Source organism: Carya illinoinensis, chromosome 7 (genome assembly GCF_018687715.1).
Source record: "Carya illinoinensis cultivar Pawnee chromosome 7, C.illinoinensisPawnee_v1, whole genome shotgun sequence".
Lineage (NCBI taxonomy): Eukaryota > Viridiplantae > Streptophyta > Magnoliopsida > Fagales > Juglandaceae > Carya > Carya illinoinensis.
This window is the reverse complement of record NC_056758.1, coordinates 40,212,894-40,230,943: the sequence shown is the minus strand read 5'-3', so window position 1 is coordinate 40,230,943 and position 18,050 is coordinate 40,212,894. Positions and strand designations below refer to the sequence as shown.

General features: G+C 34.7%; 1 protein-coding gene across 2 annotated transcripts; it reads right to left on the bottom strand.

Annotated features, from left to right (window-relative positions):
• Positions 1–1,894: 1,894 nt before the first annotated feature.
• LOC122317464 (pentatricopeptide repeat-containing protein At3g09040, mitochondrial-like) lies at positions 1,895–5,013 on the bottom strand. Of its 2 annotated transcripts, none has more exons than XM_043134573.1 (2): positions 2,778–5,013; positions 1,895–2,278 (listed from the first exon to the last, which is right to left on the bottom strand). In XM_043134573.1, exon 1 carries the CDS (start codon positions 4,563–4,565, stop codon positions 2,802–2,804), a length of 1,764 nt encoding a protein of 587 aa, XP_042990507.1. In that variant the 5' UTR covers positions 4,566–5,013; the 3' UTR covers positions 1,895–2,278; positions 2,778–2,801. The 2 variants fall into 2 exon arrangements, with proteins under 2 accessions (XP_042990507.1, XP_042990506.1); XM_043134572.1 differs by having other exon boundaries at positions 1,895–2,420; positions 2,778–5,009.
• Between the last annotated feature and the right edge of the window lie 13,037 nt (positions 5,014–18,050).

Sequence of the window (18,050 nt, the reverse complement as noted above, 5' to 3'; positions counted from 1 at the left end):
AGCAATGATAGTCGATAATATGATGAAAGATGCCAATCACAAAAGTTCGATTAGAGTTAAAGGAGAAGAATAAATAAATAAGAATAAAGCAAATTCAATAATTCCAGTTAAGAACATAATTAGGGTGGATTTTAACATTGACGATGACCAATTCCAGACAATAATCCTTCTCAAGACTCATGCGCGCCCAGTCAACATCCAGGTCCACAACTCAATCGCGTTATGCATACAATTAGAATCTGCACAAGGCAGCTTTTTCTTTGTTTTCTAAACCATTGATATTAATTACGATTGCACATTACAATGTCTACTTTTTACCAGGAAAATTCCTACCAAAACATTCCCATCTCGTGGCTCCTTAAGCCTTATCCAAGAAGAAAAAGCAGTACTCTCCGCAACCACAAGTATTGATTCCATCCAATCATACAATTGAGCAGGCAGCAACACGCACTCCAATATCATAAGCCAAAGGTGCAAGACAGCTGGTTTTTAGTTTATTTATTTATTTATTTATTTAATTAAAGCCGGTTTTTAGTTTCTGTTCTTGTCTTTTCTACTTGCTTTTTGACTTTTATTTGGTGGATTAGGGCCCTAATATATATTATCAGAAACCTCAACTAAAGCGTTAAAACATTCTTTATGGGAAATATTATATGTTCTTTTGAGTAGAAACAAAACTTTAATTTATAAGAATGGCATGATTTTAACTGTCGGATCATTTAATGACAAGGCATGGGTTGAAGATTATATGCATGAATTGGATTGGAAAATATATCATGTAATTGAAGTGGGTACCGAAGGCAAAGTTGTTTGGTATGTATAACATGTTTTAATAAGGACAATGCTACTGTACTATGGACAACCGATGAAATGAATTGATGCAGTGTAAATGATTTTTTCTTTTCTTTTATTTTAATCATTTTTTATACGGTTTTAATATTTTAAAAAATAAAAAAATCAAATCACTAATATTACTTTCTTAATTATTAAGTAAAATTTAAAAATAAAAATAAAATAAAATAAAATAATTCAATCGATCATTTTTATCGATCAATTTTATCAATTCAACTAATATTTTCCTTTTAATAATGTATCCTATCCGTGGTTGGGGTTGGATCTGCCCTAGTAAGATAGAAAATGGGAAACTTTGTTTGTCTCTTTTTTCTTGAAGAATACGTAGGAGATGCTCCGTTAATTGATCCATGGTAAGGAATGAGGAATAGTACAAAACTTGTTTAGGAGAAAAAATGGAAGAAATCTCTCTCTGTCTCTCTCCAATGAACCTGTGTCATAATTTTCCCATGTTTTCTTGGACGTTTTCAATACACAATTACTTTATGTTAGAGATTCTAGATATGCTTCTCAAACATCTTAATTCCCTTTCATTTTGTTTATCAGCTCTGGTGTTTCTCTCTGGAGGATTCAAACGATTGAATCAGACCAAAAACGTGAAGCTTCGAGAAAACATTCCCTATTGTGTATGCATGATGACAACATCCTACATAGGCTATTGCACAACATGTCATTTTCATCTCTTATTTTAAATTTAACCTCCTTAATTCTTATTTCTTTTTCTTTAGTTTCTGTGTCTGCGTGGTAAAAGAAATTGGAACAACTTGCCGGCAGTTGATTCAAGACCATATATAGAGTTGGCCTAAGGGCCCATTATGAACCGCCCACAATAACAATTATTGGCTACAATTATTATATATTGTGTGGGCGTATGTACGAGTCACAGTAGCCGCCCGTGAACACCGACCGCCACCGACTCCATTTTTTTTTCCCGTCAATTGAAGGTTAGAAATATGTTTAATTATGTATGGCAAAAATTTATTTGGATTGGGTCCAATTGAATCCAAAATAATCACGAGGCTGACAGTTAGAGCGCTTCAAGTTAGATTGGAATGACCTTGCCACCACTGAATTTCTACAATCAAATTACTCTTGAGTTCTTCAACATATAATCAAATTGATCTAAAGACCTTGACACAACATTTATTTAGATTTTTACATCTCTTAGCTGGAGCAAAAATGTCTCAGAAAATTAATATCAATGATGTCTCTATATAGTGTGATGTCTTGAAGTGGGGGGACAGCTGCTGAGCAATTTCAAGGACACTACTCTTCATTGTTTACGCGTGGGGTGATGCTTGAAAAGCAATCTACACAGATGAAGTCCCACAATAATCACAGGTGCTGAACATCTCCCCGCTTTCCATGAAATAATGAGAGGCAATCCATCATGCAGTGGCCAAGGAAAGCTTGAAAATCCAGTTATCTGTCCCAGATTTTCATGTCATAATGAGAGGAAATCCAAAATACAGTAGAAAAGGGAAGACTGACAGTCCGGATATCACAGTTCATGTTTTCCAATCCATAGCGACTGTTGCCCAAGACTTGACCACTGCAGCAGAGGCCCCCTAAGTATAACATTGAGAATGACATAAATATCGCATAAATTGCATATATAAAAAAAAAAAACAACAGTTATCTTTTCCTTCTATCCACAGCCTTGCAAGTTACATATGTATGAAATGTCTAACACCCTCTCATCCCTGTGACAGCCACGCACATTTCACGACAGAGCATAGCTGTGCGCGTGTAAAAATAATTAAGCGATACATTGTATTTAGACAAAAGTCTGAGCTTGTGAAGACTCAACGGGTGAGAGAAACTAGCACAATTTTTATGCTGAACTCTTAATTAGTTAGTAAACAAACTGATCACATTTCCTATCAAGCTTTACGTGCAATAAATACAAACAGGAAGAATTATACCTTTAGGTAAAAAACAGGAGTATATCATATGGCCAAGAAGACTTCACGCACTGCCCAGTTTAAAGTTCTTAGAATGTTCTTTATCCCATGTATCCTTGAATGAGAAAAATCCCCTATAGTGAATTTTTCAAATTTTCCGTTTACTTCAATCAGACTATGGCCAGGTGTCTTCCTCAACCCACTGCCCTTCAACATATTCCTTGCCTCCGCAACATCACCCCACATCTCATCCAAAGCATACAAGTTCGCCAATAGAACATAAGGTGAACTAGTCACGGGCTGAGTCTTTAGGAGTTGTTTAGCCCACCACTCCCCGATTTCAATATCCCCATGCAGGCGACATGCTGAAAGCAAGCTCCCTAAAACAACTGGGTCATGCCCAAAAGGAAATTTCTTGATGTACTCTTCTGCCTTTGTTAATCTCCCAGCCCGTCCCAACATATCAATAAGACATGAGAAATGTTGTATATCAGGAGTAATCCCATAAGCCTTTTCCATTGAATTAAAAAGAACTTCGCCCTTGTCCACAAGCCCTGCATGATTGCAAGCCAGGAGAAGTCCAACGAATGTCACGGAATCTGGATTTAACCCCATGGCCTTCATCTGCTCAAAAAGATCTAGGGCCCTTTCACCAAGTCCATGCTTTGCAAATCCGGCAATCATGGCGTTCCATGAAAAATTATTGCGATGGTGTATTCTGTTAAATACGTTATGTGCACATCCAATGGAACCACATTTAGCATACATGTTCACTAGAGCGTTACCAACTCCCACATCTTGATACAGCCTTGTTCTGATTATATGAGCATGAATCTGCTTGCCATGGCGAATAGAAGCAAGACTGGCACAGGCGGCAAGGAGGCTGGCAAAGGTGAAGTCATCAGGTCTCACATAATAGTCATTCTCCATCCCTTTGAAAACACTTAAGCCCTTTGAATGATTATCACAACGAGAATAAGCAGTGATAATCGTGTTCCATGAAATGACATCTTTCCTTTTAATTAATCTGAAGATCTTCTCCGCTTCATCTATCAAATTGAATCTCGAGTACATTGATATCATCACATTGCCAATAAAAGGAGTGGAGTCGAGCTCAAGCTTGACCGTTTGGGCATGCAACGCTGTTCCCATTACGCAATCATTTGAATCAGAGCAAATTTCCAAAGCTCCAACGAAAGTAAAACGATCTGGTACAAAACCTTGTTGGTGCATTATTTTGAACACTTCAAACCCCTTTTCAAGCTGCCCATTTTCTACAAACCCAGAAATGAGAGCATTATATGAAACAGAGTTTGGTTCTGGTGTACTAGTATACACTGCTAAGGCATCATTGCATCGACCGCATTTCATATACATCGAGATCAGAGAGTTACAAACAAATGAGACGGATGCATAGCCAAACTTCAGTGATTTAGCATGAAGTTGTTGTCCCTGTGGCATTGCCAGGAGGCTAGCACATGCACTGATAGCACTGGCAAATACGTACTCGTTGGGCGCGGGACACATTTTAGAAAATAGTTCAAGTGCCATCGGATGCTCCCCAACCTGATCACAACCCGAAATCATAGCCGACCAGGACACAAGGTTTCTTTCGGACATCTCATCAAACACGCGACGTGCAGAAACAATGTTACCGCACTTGACATACATGTTGACGATGTGGTTGGCAATGATGATATCGAATTGCAACGCTGTTTTAAAGGCGGCCGCATGAAGAGAAAGGCCATGTCGGTACGCCTTCGTTTTCGAGCAGTGGTGCAAAAGCGAACCAATGGCTTCCCTTATCATGGAACCATAATTATATCATTGCAAAGTGTGTAATATCGTGATAATGATTCGCCCATCTAGTGATTCTTGAGATTAAGGCCCCGTTAGGCATTGTGAATATGAACAGTTTACTGCAACAAGGCGACGCAGGATAATATCGAAGTTTCAATGACACCGTTCTTGAAGCAACCAACGATACTGACAGCCTATTCATGTCTGACACAAATTTGAGGCATAACGGGCGTTAATAGCCCATGGCGTCCAATGATTAAAATACCCAACAACGAAAATAAGCCCAAGCTGAATTCAAATTGTAAATATCCTGCTACAGAACTGTGATCCAAACAATAAAAGCAGGGCAACCCCAAGCCCAAAGAAGACAAGCCTGTCATTTTGATTGCGATCCTATTAACGGGCAATACATAGTAGGCCTTTCAGCAGGAGGTCCTCAGTCTGTTTCACTCGGAAAAGATTTTTGGTAATAACTTCTTAAGAAGTTATACAGTTATAAAAATATTATATAAAAATAAATAAATTGAGGTGGTTTTGTATAATATGTTAAATTTATTTTATAATAAAAATAATTTTATAATCTAACGTACCACATTAGTTTGTAAATTTATTTTTATAAAATCTCTACTTAACTTAAACATTTCTCTAATTTGTTTAATATATGAATGCGTTAAAAATTTTGCTTAATAGAAAATTATTTCAGGAAATGGAAAGACTGAAGTCTTCTTCTTTGAAAAATTGGGTTCAGCTCAAAAACTTTAGAACGAATTTTCAATCTTGCTCCATAGTTTTTAAGCTTCAAATAACATTTCCTTTCCTGATCTTTTTCCCTAACTCACAATCTTGTGTTTCCTTTCCTGAACTTTCCTCCTTCCTAGCTATATCTAGTTTAATATTTTTTTTAAAAAAATTTTAAAGTCTTTTTAAGTTATAAGTTCTTTTCAAATTCTTATTTTTTGGGTTTATATATATATTAGGCCTGCACAACGGCCCAGCCCGGCCCGCAGAGAAAGTCCAACAAAGGCGGATCGACCCGAACCAACATTTACGGCTCGATCCCGTTCTTCACTCTACTTTCGATACCTTGATTTGCAGAGTACCAAAACCCAATCTCTTGCATTCTTTTCCACAGCCACATCCTTTTCTTCCACTAAAATCCCTTACCCACTTTGTATTATGGCCTGGTGGTGATAGGAATCGCAACTCTGCTTCTAGCCATATACAAAATCCTCATCATCAGATGGTGCACGCACAGCCGCAGCCAGAGACGACTGCCAAGATCGAGCCAGCTAGCGGAGATCTCTACAATTGAGATCTGAGAAAACCCAACCAGGTATTTGTTGTGCAGAATTCTCCAAAACCCTAAGAATACCCGATCGAAATCATAGCTTGTCCATCTGAAAAATTCAAGCCTTGAACACTCAAAAATACATGAGAGTGGAATTCAAAAGAAAACTCAAATACACGTATAAAAGAAGGAAAAGGGGGAAAAAAAAAAAGAAGAACAAATCTTGATCTTGCAAAGAGATTTACAGTGTCTGAGGTGCATTTGTCTGCCCTGAAATCTCTCTTCTCGGCCTGGGAATTGCCGCTACAATTTTCAAAGACAGTATTCAAATCAGATTAAGAGAAGCCGAAGCGAGAAATCGGGGACTTACTGGCTTGGACAATGAAGACGAACGGTGAAGTCGAACGACAGTGGCTAGGGTTTCTAAAACTGAGAGGAAGAGTTTGTGCAGTTAAAGCGTATAGCGGATCTATCAGTTTCGACTGATATTGATTTCTCTCAACCCGTAGGTGACTTGGATCCGAAGAACTTGGCATTTGTCGGGTGGGCTCAATTCGGTTTCATCGTACGGACAGGCCCAAGGCCCTTTTTGCACACCCCTTTATTATATATATATATATATATATATTCTCATGACTAGGCACAAACTCTGTGTAATCCAATGTTAAAACAAACGTACGTTATAACCTTATACCCACATTATAACATTTGAATAAGAAAATGAAAGTCTATCATCCATAATATTCTTCTTTTGTTTTAATATGATCGTTATAATTATCACCAACTTCTATGGAAACAATACAAAAGAATACAATAATTCTCACAAATAGAATCGTACCAATCACAAATGAGATATTTTAGTTTGCAAATAGATTTTGAAAAAATAATCTTACAAATTAACGTAATTTGTTACGATAAATTATTTCGTAGAACAATTTTTATTAGAAAATAAATCTAATTATCATATATGAACATATCATTTTGTAAGGTTCACTTTTATAAATTAATTTTTAAACTCCACACTTTTTCGTTTTTGGGAATCAGGAGTTCATTGTCCATTTATTCTCATCATTCCTAGACTCCTCGCTCCTCAGCATGATGATGGATGGGGGCGGGTTGAATCTAATAATACTATTAACTGTGGCATTGTTGTGACATAAAGAGTGACATTGGATTCTTTAATTAACTCACTTTCTTTCTTTCTTATGAGTGGTACATTAACCTTGCCTTTATCCATTTCTAATGCCACCAAGTTGCTCAATTCAATACACCCACGATCTAGATTCAAAAAGTGCAACTATAACATCTCTTCTGTCTTAGGTGTTAATAAGGAAATAGAGTACTAGCTATACCGTAAGCAGACTAAAGTTCAATGCTATTGCCTGTCCTACTACTTCAGCAAAACAACAGGGAAATCCCATTTTGCGTGGCTAATTTTATTTTCAGTCGTCCTTAATTATAACTAAGTTTTATTAAAGATTATAATTTTTTTTTCATAGGAATCCGGTTTTGAGATTTTTGTAATCCACTTGTCTTTGTATAAGATCATATTTTTTAAATGAGGGCTAATCAATAAAATTGAAGGACCCTTTTATAAAAAAAAAAAAAAAAAAAAAAAAAAAAAGGACAAATTAACATGATCCACACCTACGACAGCATGCATCAGCCATGAGCCAACCCATGCAAAGCTTCAATCAACAACATGGCCGCGGGGCCACGAGCAAAAATGCAGCAATTTCAATGAAACGATCATGCTTACGATCCTACAAATCCTAAAAAACGTAAAAGAAGGGTTAGAAAGAACAAAAGGTGAGATTACTGAGGATGATTTGGTTCACTCAAAAGAGAAAAGAAAAAAAGTCCATAAAACTTTTTTTGTCATATTGACAACCACCTTTGTTCCCGTTTCAAGAAGAATTATGAGTGTCTGTCCTTTTCACCAACTCTCTCCGCGTAACGGTACCACTTTGCCCTGTTCCAAACACGTCTTAGGGAGTGATGAGAGAGCAGAAAGCAGCCCCAACACTACTAAACTTCATGATTATGGAACTTTGAATTCTAACCAGCCATAATAATATATGCAACCTTTTCTAATTTTCTCCTTTTTTTTCTTTACCGGACAACTATATAGCTATCAAGCATCAACTGTCGAAACAATAATAATCCAAACATAGGTAAATGATTTCACCAACAACAATGAGAATATGGATAGAGATGAGTGCTGAAAAAAGTTACAATGTATTTATATATTTTGTCAAAGATTGAATGGACGAGATTTTGATAACATTTTGGGATTTATGATACTTTTTGGGCCGCTGAAATGGTATGAATGGGGAAGGGTCTTTCTGGAGTACTACGCACATGTGGTGTAGAAGCTTGACGACGAGTTTTGGTGGGGGCAACCCTCACATGTTGTCAGAATGTAATATACCCTTTGAAAACTCCATTTTCCTTTGAATATGATTTAATTACGGGAAACAGACGGTACCAGAATTAGAAGAAATTGTCTCTCTTTCCTTTTTCTTTGGCCCGGCAATGGTATTGATCAGAACGTGAAAGGTGATTAAAGTAATTAGCCATGTGAATTTTGTGTTACTTGATGATAACTACATGAAAGTGACGACTCGATGTGGACTATATATGTCCTTTTCCTCTCTTCTTTCTCTTTTTTCTTTTTCCTTTTGGCCTGAGTATTAATGCGATTAGTGTCATACCTCTTGTTGTCATGATCAGAAGGAGCTAACACCCCTGCATTGTCATTCAGTCATTGGAGTCAATCAAGGAACATTGTGCTATATCACTTTTCTCTTTAATTTCTAATTTACCAAACAGCACTTATAATCTTGCCTTATATATGATATATTAAGGATTTACATTTGATCTCCAACATATTATATTTTTTTGTTACACATATGCGTCACTCGTAATGATCATATGATCTATGACTTCTTTCTGATCTATATTTATTTCTATGAAGAGAAGACGTACGTCTTCGTGAGGTTAGAATCAACAACCTTGATATCTCCTTTATTATTACAAGGCAATTAAGAACATACAATTTTAACTATAAATCAACCAACGTCGATCGGACTCTTTTCCTTTTTTATAATGGGAGCTGAGGTAGGTATATAATTATAGACTTGATTTGGAAACATCCATGTATCCATCGTGAGAGAGGGAACACACCATCAACCTTTAAGGCCATCGACTATATTTTATGAGTAATGTTATATACAGTTATGAAGTGTATAAGTATCGTACACTTATTTTAAAAAAGAATGAGATTCACAATTAAAAAATTATTATTTTTTCATGCAAATCTCATATTTATTTATTTTTTTCAAAATAATTATATGACACTTGCATACTCGTAACTGTAACTATCATTTCTTATATTTTATTATCACATCAAACGGTGGTTAAATTAACAAGTATACACATCTTAACTACAAATAGTTAAGAGATTCATCCAAGCATCATTATATATTTGCAGTGATGGTGCGTAAAATTATCCATCATCATCATGTTGTGTACCCAGCCGATGATTTGAAGCCTTGACATCTAATTATTCTCACCCTAAATGTTTAAATTAGGTTTATATATATATATATATATATATATATTTAAATCGCAATCATTCTAAATATATATAGAAAAATGATATTTGCAGTCGTGGTTATACAAGCGACGTGCAGTCGCTTTGAAAAAAATGAATTAATATAGAACCTACATAAAAAAAAACTAATTTTTTAATCGTAGACCTCACTCTTTTTTAAAGCGATTGTATAGCGTTTACAATTCCACAACTATATGTAACATTGCTCATATATATATATATATATTGTGTGAAATCTGCGGACCAATTACATTAGGATCTGTTAGATTTGCACAAAGATTACTCTATATATTCTTTTAATTATAAATCGTTAACAAATGATGCTAATTCAATGGATCAGTACTGCAGAAAGAAAAAGATCAAACCAAATAAACGAAAAAGAAAACAAAAAGTATTAATCGTCCGATGCACCTAGCTTTTTCCGGCGGGCATGCAGTTTGATGGTAGAGAGCTAGCTAGCCATGCATGCATGCATGTAGCCAACGAACTTCTTGGCGACAAGTGCCAACTACCTCCTTTCCTTGTCAACGAATTGATCATGATGTATCCATCTAGAATAGTAACAGCATATATACGTGACTTTCATCCATAGGCAGGTTTCCGGCCGCCACCATTTGTTTATTAGGGCCACCATGTGCTGCTATATAGTACTCCAATACTAATTTGGTGGAATAGCATTTGTAATTTTATTTTCAAAAGGACCACCATGTCATCAGTAGTACTATTATCGAGTTCATTACACTATATATATATATATATATATATATATATATATATGTTGTAAAATAGCATTGTAAAATTGTATGACCACCTTGAGCTAGCCGTCAAATGCACAGTACATAGTATCAGCATAGTACTGCATAGTAACTAGCATAGTAAATGGCCAACATCGCACAGTGTGCATAGTGTCAGCATAGTACTGCATAGTAACTGACATAGTAAATGGCCGACATCGCACAGTGTGCATAGTGCCAGCATAGTACTGCATAGTAACTGGCATAGTAAATGGCCGACATCGCACAGTGCATAGTGCCAGCATAGTACTGCATAGTAACTGGCATAGTTCCCTTTGTACGCCTATATATATCGTTGAATTCTTTAAGAAATTCATAAGTTTCATAACTTCTCTGAGTTCTCTCTCTCTCTCTCTCTCTCTCTCTCTCCTTTCGATAGTTTTATAACACGTTATCAGCACGAAAGTTCTGACGATCTTGAAGCTAATAGTCTTCTACTTCAAGTAAGTTTTTCAATATATTTTTATATTCTTGATTTATATATGTAAAAAATGTCAAATCTTACAAAATTGGAATTCGTTGCTCTTGACATTTCTGGAAAAAATTATTTATCTTGGATCCTTGATGCTGAGATCCATCTGGATGCAATGAACCTGGGAGATACAATTAAAGAAGGAAATCAAGGGTCCCTGCAGGACCGTGCTAAGGCAATGATTTTCCTTCGGCACCATCTTCATGAAGAATTAAAAACTGAGTATCTAACGGTGAAAGATCCACTTATTTTGTGGAATGATTTAAGGGAGAGATACGAACACCAGAAAACTGTAATCCTCCCAAAAGCTCGTCATGATTGGATGCACCTGAGGTTGCAAGACTTCAAGAGTGTTAGTGAGTATAACTCTGCACTCTTTAAAATTAGCTCGCTATTGAAATTATGTGGTGAAAAAGTCACTGATGATGACTTGTTAGAGAAGACATATACTACTTTTCATGCCTCGAATGTGCTCCTGCAGCAGCAGTATCGAGAGCGAAAGTTCAAGAAATATTCTGAACTTATATCTTGTCTTCTATTAGCTGAGCAAAATAATGAGCTTTTATTAAGAAATCACCAGTCACGTCCTACTGGTTCTATATCATTCCCTGAAGTGAATGGTACTAGATTTACATCATTCCCAGAAGCGAATGGTGCATCTTTTCAAAGAAAAAGAGGGCGTGGACGTGGTAAGAAAAACTATAGAAGTGGAGGTCCTAGAAGTGACCACACTAAAAGGGAAAATAATAGATATACACCGTACCACCAGAAGTGGTTCAACTCAGAAAAGGGCAAAGGTCCTCAAAATAAATTTGTAAAGAAATATGAAGATGAATGCCATAGATGTGGTATGACTGGACATTGGTCTCGTACCTGTCGTACAGCTAAACACTTGGTTGACTTATACCAATCTTCCATAAAAGAAAAAACAAAGAAATTTGAAACAAATTTTGCTGAACCATCATATGCTTTAAATTCTATAGATGGAGAAGATATTACAAGTCTTGATGTTTCTGATTTCTTTGAGGATTCTAGTGGTAGAGTTGATCATGGAAGTATTCCTTTTTAATTAATGTATTTCCTTTATATTATTGTAAAATATTTTTATTCTGTAATGTTTTTTTTTTAGTAATGAAAGTTTTATATATTTTGTAGAATCATGAGTCTTATTGATGAACTTTCTATCTCCGAGATGAATAATAAAGATGTATGTCTGGCTGACAGTGCTACAACTTACACAATTATTAAGGATAAAAAATATTTTCAAAATCTAACATTGAGTAAAGCCTATGTTCATACCATCTCCGGTTCATCGAATCTAATTGAAGGCTCCGGAAGAGCTTATATTGTGTTGCCTAATGGCACCAAATTTTGCATTAATGATGCTCTATTTTCTTCACAATCCAGAAGAAATTTATTAAGTTTTAAAGATATACGTCGTAATGGTTGTCATATTGAAACCATTAACGAAGACGATAAAGAGCATCTTCTCATTACTAAAATAATTTCGAGCCAGAAGCTCGTATTAGAAAAACTGCCTGCCCTCTCATCTGGATTGTATTATACAAAAATGAGAACAATTGAATCACATATTGTAATGCACCAGAAGTGCATTGATCCCAAAATATTTATGACTTGGCATGATCGCCTTGGACATCCGGGATCAATAATGATGAGACGAATAATTGATAATTCGTATGGGCATCCCCTAAAGAATCAGAAGATTATCTTACCCAATGAATATCCATGCTCTGGATGTTCTCAAGGTAAATTGATTATCAAACCATCTATCTCAAAGGTTGGTTTTGAATCTCCATCTTTTTTACAAAGGATTTATGGAGATATATGTGGGCCTATTCAACCATCAAGTGGACCGTTCAGATATTTTATGGTTTTAATTGATGCATCAAGTCGATGGTCACATGTTTGTTTATTTTCCACTAGAAATGCTGCATTTGCTAAACTTCTTGCACAAATAATTAAGCTACGAGCACAATTCCCTGACTATCCAATTAAAACTATTCGATTGGATAATGCAGGAGAATTTACATCTCAAGCTTTTGATAATTATTGCATGTCAATAGGAATAGATGTTGAACATCCAGTTGCCCACACACATACTCAAAATGGTTTAGCTGAATCATTGATTAAAAGACTTCAGCTAATCGCTAGACCTTTACTCATGAAATCAAATCTTCCTATTTCTGCTTGGGGACATGCTATAATTCATGCAGCATCATTAATTCGAGTTAGGCCATCAACATATCACAAATATTCACCATTACAGCTTGCATTTGGTCAGCAACCAAATATTTCTCATCTTCGTACTTTTGGATGTACTGTATATGTTCCAATTGCACCTCCACAACGTACAAAGATGGGCCCTCAACGTAGACTTGGGATATATGTTGGGTTTGATTCTCCATCTATTATCAGATACCTTGAGCCTCTTACAGGGGATATGTTTAAGGCACGTTTTGAGGATTGTCATTTTGACGAATCCATTTTTCCAACAACGGGTAATGAGAAGTCGGTGCCTGAAGCACGACAAACATTGTGTAATGAGAAGTCGGTGCCTGAAGCACGACAGGAAATTACTTGGAAAAATAAAGCTTTTTCCCAATTTGATCCTCGTACAAAAGAATGTAATCTAGAGGTTCAAAAGATTATTCATTTGCAAAGTGTTGCAAACTAATTACCGGATGCATTTACTGACACTAAAGGTGTGGTAAAATCATATATTCCTGCTGTTAATGTTCCAGCAAGGATTGCAGTCCCTGAAGGACAAGTTGCCAAAATAGCAATAGGCGAGTCTAAGATACGCCTGAAGCGTGGACGGCCTATTGGTGCTAAGGACAAAATTCCTCGGAAGAGGAAAATACAAAATGAATTTGGTACTCCTGAAGAGTCCATACCAACACAGGCCATAAGAGTAATTGATGCTCATGAAGAGAGTAAATCTCCTGAGAAAGAACCTCCTGAAGAGGTATTTCATGAAATGTTTTCCCTTGAAGAGGGACAGGTACCTGAAAATAACGAGATCTCGATACATTTCATGAGTACAGGAGAAATTTTGAATAGAAATAAAACTGTTGTCGACAACATATTTTCATATAAAATGGCTCTTGACATTACCAGAAGTAATGAAGAAATTGAGCCAAGAACTGTCGAAGAATGTCGACGTAGAAATGACTGGCCAAAATGGAAATCAGCTATTGAAGCTGAATTAAACTCGCTAGCAAAGCGAGAGGTCTTTGGACCAATTATACAAACACCAAAGGGTGTAATGCCCGTTGGATATAAATGGGTATTTATACGTAAACGTAATGAAAGTAATGAAATTGTGCGATATAAAGCACGACTTGTTGCACAAGGTTTCCTGCAGAAACCGGGGATTGATTATGAGGAAACATACTCTCCTGTTATGGATGCAATCATATTCAGATATTTGATTAGTTTGGCAGTTATAAAAAGATTGGATATGCAGTTGATGGATGTGGTCACCGCATATTTATATGGATTATTAGATCATGACATATATATGAAAATCCCTGAAGGATATAAAATGCCTGAAGCTTCTAATCTGAGTACATCCAGAAGTATGTATTCTATTAAGTTTCAAAGATCTTTATATGGGTTAAAACAATCCGGACGCATGTGGTATAAACGCCTTAGCGAATATCTATTGAAAGAAGGATTTGAAAATAATCCAATATGCCCATGTGTTTTTATTAAGAAATCAGACTCCAGATTTGTTATTATTGCGGTTTATGTTGATGATCTAAATCTTGTTGGAACTCCTGAAGAGATCAGAAGAACCGCTACATATTTAAAGAATGAATTTGAAATGAAAGATCTTGGCAAAACGAAATTTTGTCTCGGCCTGCAGCTCGAGCATTTGCCAAATGGAATTCTCATTCATCAGTCAAATTATATAGAGAAAGTCTTGAAACACTTTTACATGGACAAAGCTCATCCTCTGAGTACTCCAATGGTTGTTCGATCACTTGATGTGCAGAAGGATCCATTTCGTCCTTGTGAAGACAATGAAGAAATTCTTGGTTCTGAAATACCTTATCTCAGTGCAATTGGAGCCCTGATGTATCTTGCAAATTGCACTCGGCCTGATATTGCATTTTCAGTTAATTTACTTGCAAGATATAGTTCCGCACCAACTCGAAGACATTGGAATGGCATTAAACATATCCTTCGATACCTTCGAGGTACGGTTGATATGGGATTATTTTATCAATATGGTTCAAGTTCACAATTAGTTGGATATGCAGATGCAGGTTATCTTTCAGATCCACACAGAGGTAGATCTCAGACTGGATATGTATTTACTTATGGAAATTCTGCTATATCATGGAGATCTGTCAAACAAACACTATCTGCTACATCTTCAAATCACTCAGAGATCATTGCAATTCATGAAATAAGTCGAGAATGCATTTGGCTAAGATCAATGATCCAACATATTCAAGAAAAGTGTGGTCTTCCAGTGATTAATGATAGTCCAACAACTTTATACGAAGATAATGCTGCTTGTATTGCTCAAATTAGAGGAGGATATATCAAAGGTGATAGAACCAAACATATTTCACCTAAATTCTTTTATACTCATGAACTTCAAGAAAAATGTGAAATTAAAGTCAAGCAGATACGATCAAGTGATAATCTGGCAGATTTATTCACAAAAGCATTACCAACTGCAACATTTAAGAAGATTGTACAGAACATTGGAATGCGGAGACTTGAAGACCTTTTATCATGCACTTTTCAGGGGGAGTAACGTCTTGAAGACTTATGCTGATTGTACTCTTTTTCCTTCGCTAAGGTTTTATCCCACTGGGTTTTCCTTCGCAAGGTTTTAATGAGGCAATCTTAAAGCATTTTACGGTACACATGAATATTGTACTCTTTTTCCTTCGCCATTGGTTTTTTCCCACAGGGTTTTTCCTTGGCAAGGTTTTAACGAGGCATATTCATTATATGTGGTCATCCAAAGGGGGAGTGTTGTAAAATAGCATTGTAAAATTGTATGACCACCTTGAGCTAGCCGTCAAATGCACAGTGCATAGTGCCAGCATAGTACTGCATAGTAACTGGCATAGTAAATGGCCGACATCGCACAGTGCGCATAGTGCCAGCATAGTACTGCATAGTAACTGGCATAGTAAATGGCCGACATCGCACAGTGTATAGTGCCAGCATAGTACTGCATAGTAACTGGCATAGTACATATGCACAGTACCAGCATAGTACTGCATAGTAACTGGCATAGTTCCCTTTGTACGCCTATATATATCGTTGAATTCTTTAAGAAATTCATAAGTTTCATAACTTCTCTGAGTTCTATATATCTCTCTCTCTCCTTTCGATAGTTTTATAACAATATATATATTCACCCACAAAATTATTACAATTATTTTCATTTTGAGATTTCTATCATTCATTTTCACCTCCTAATTATTAGATCCCGATCAATATTTTAATTAGTTCTCAATATGAAAAATGTTAATATGTCGTTTGAGTTTATCTCCTAATTATTTTGACTATTCATGTATTTAAATTATTTTTAAAATTTTTTTATTTAATGATTAAGAAAGTAATTTTTAATGTACATTAAAGTAATTTTAGTGTGTATTGATATATATATTTTTTAATTTTTAAAAATATTTAAAAATGTTAAAAATGTAAAAAAAATTAAAAAATTAAAAAATAACTTTATACTAGCAGCCATGCCTAACAGTCAAAACTATATGATAATATAGCATTACTCACTTATATATATTATATAACATTGGGTGTTGCTATTATGTCCTCTCAAAGTGATTGCTCACTTTGACTTCTAAATTTCTAATGTAATTTGTTTAAAATATTAAAAAAAATACACTTTTGCACTAACGATTAAATAAGGACAACATAACATTTTCCATATGTTTTCTATTTTCAGTCTCGTATTATGAGGTGAAATTGATCGAAAATGTGTCCCAGCTCTTAGTCGTTTGACCATATTTTTTAATTAATGTCAAAAAATCTCATCAAGATTCCATAATTAATGATATCTTATGGATTTGAATCGATTTAGTTATCGGATCTATAGATCATTGCCACGTGTTTCATAATTATAAAAGATACGAGATGCTTTATAATTCATTTTTTTTTTATTATAAGTAGATGCTTCATAGTTCATAATAAATTCAATTATCGGGATTGGATCCAAAGCCAGAGTCTACGACGCCAACCAAATATATCGGGCAGGCATGATTTTACTATTATTCCAAATATTGTTTGATATTTTGGTTTAATCCATATAAAAAACTTGTATTAGTATTTTATGATATTGTTTGACCATATAATATATATTATGATTGATTATAATAAAAAATAAAAATTCTAAATATCATATTATTATTTATTTTTATATATTTAAATAAGATGTGATATATTTATTATTATTAAATAATTATTTATTATATATTTTTTTATCATTAAATAATAATAAATGTGTTACATAAAAATAAAATAAAACTATCGTATAAAATATTATTTTTTTTAGTAATTACATCTACAAAATTAATAAAATACATATATGGTAAAAATAATTGTTGATGATATAAAGGAAATGACATGATCCGTGAAATTTTCGAAATTTTCCTATTCTCTGCCGCCACAGATCACAAACTGAAGGAGGTCGGTATCGCCAGTCCGTACAAACCGTCAAACAGCTTGCGCGCGAATGTGCCCCTCCCCCTACAAAATTAATAAATAAAAAAGAAAAGAAGAATTTATTTTTCCTAAAACTTCATGCTAAAATTAAAATCAATGGAGAAAGCAGCTATAAACTTTTTAGTTTGGTTCACCTTCGGTTAAAAAAAAAATACTTATCGAATTTGTCTGATTATAAATAAATATATAATATTAACTATTCATATACTTTTATTTTATTATAATGATACGTGATTTAAATTTAATTTTAAAAAAATATTACTTATCATCTCTACACTACATATCGACATGTGATTTATCATCTATTTTTTTTTATTTAAACATATAAATTTACACATAAATATGTATATATTTAAATAGAATAATAAAAATAATAAATTACATATTGTATAAAAAAATGATAAGTAAATTTTTTTAAAGAAAATAAATAACTATATTCAAAATTTTAATTAAATATTTATAAACATATCAGTAATTTTTCCCGATTTAAATTGCAGTTTTTTTTTGTAAACTAATATTTTTTAAATGAACTTTAATTTAATAAACTAATAAATGGTTGCTATATGACACTCCCGGCTCCCTCCAACAGCTA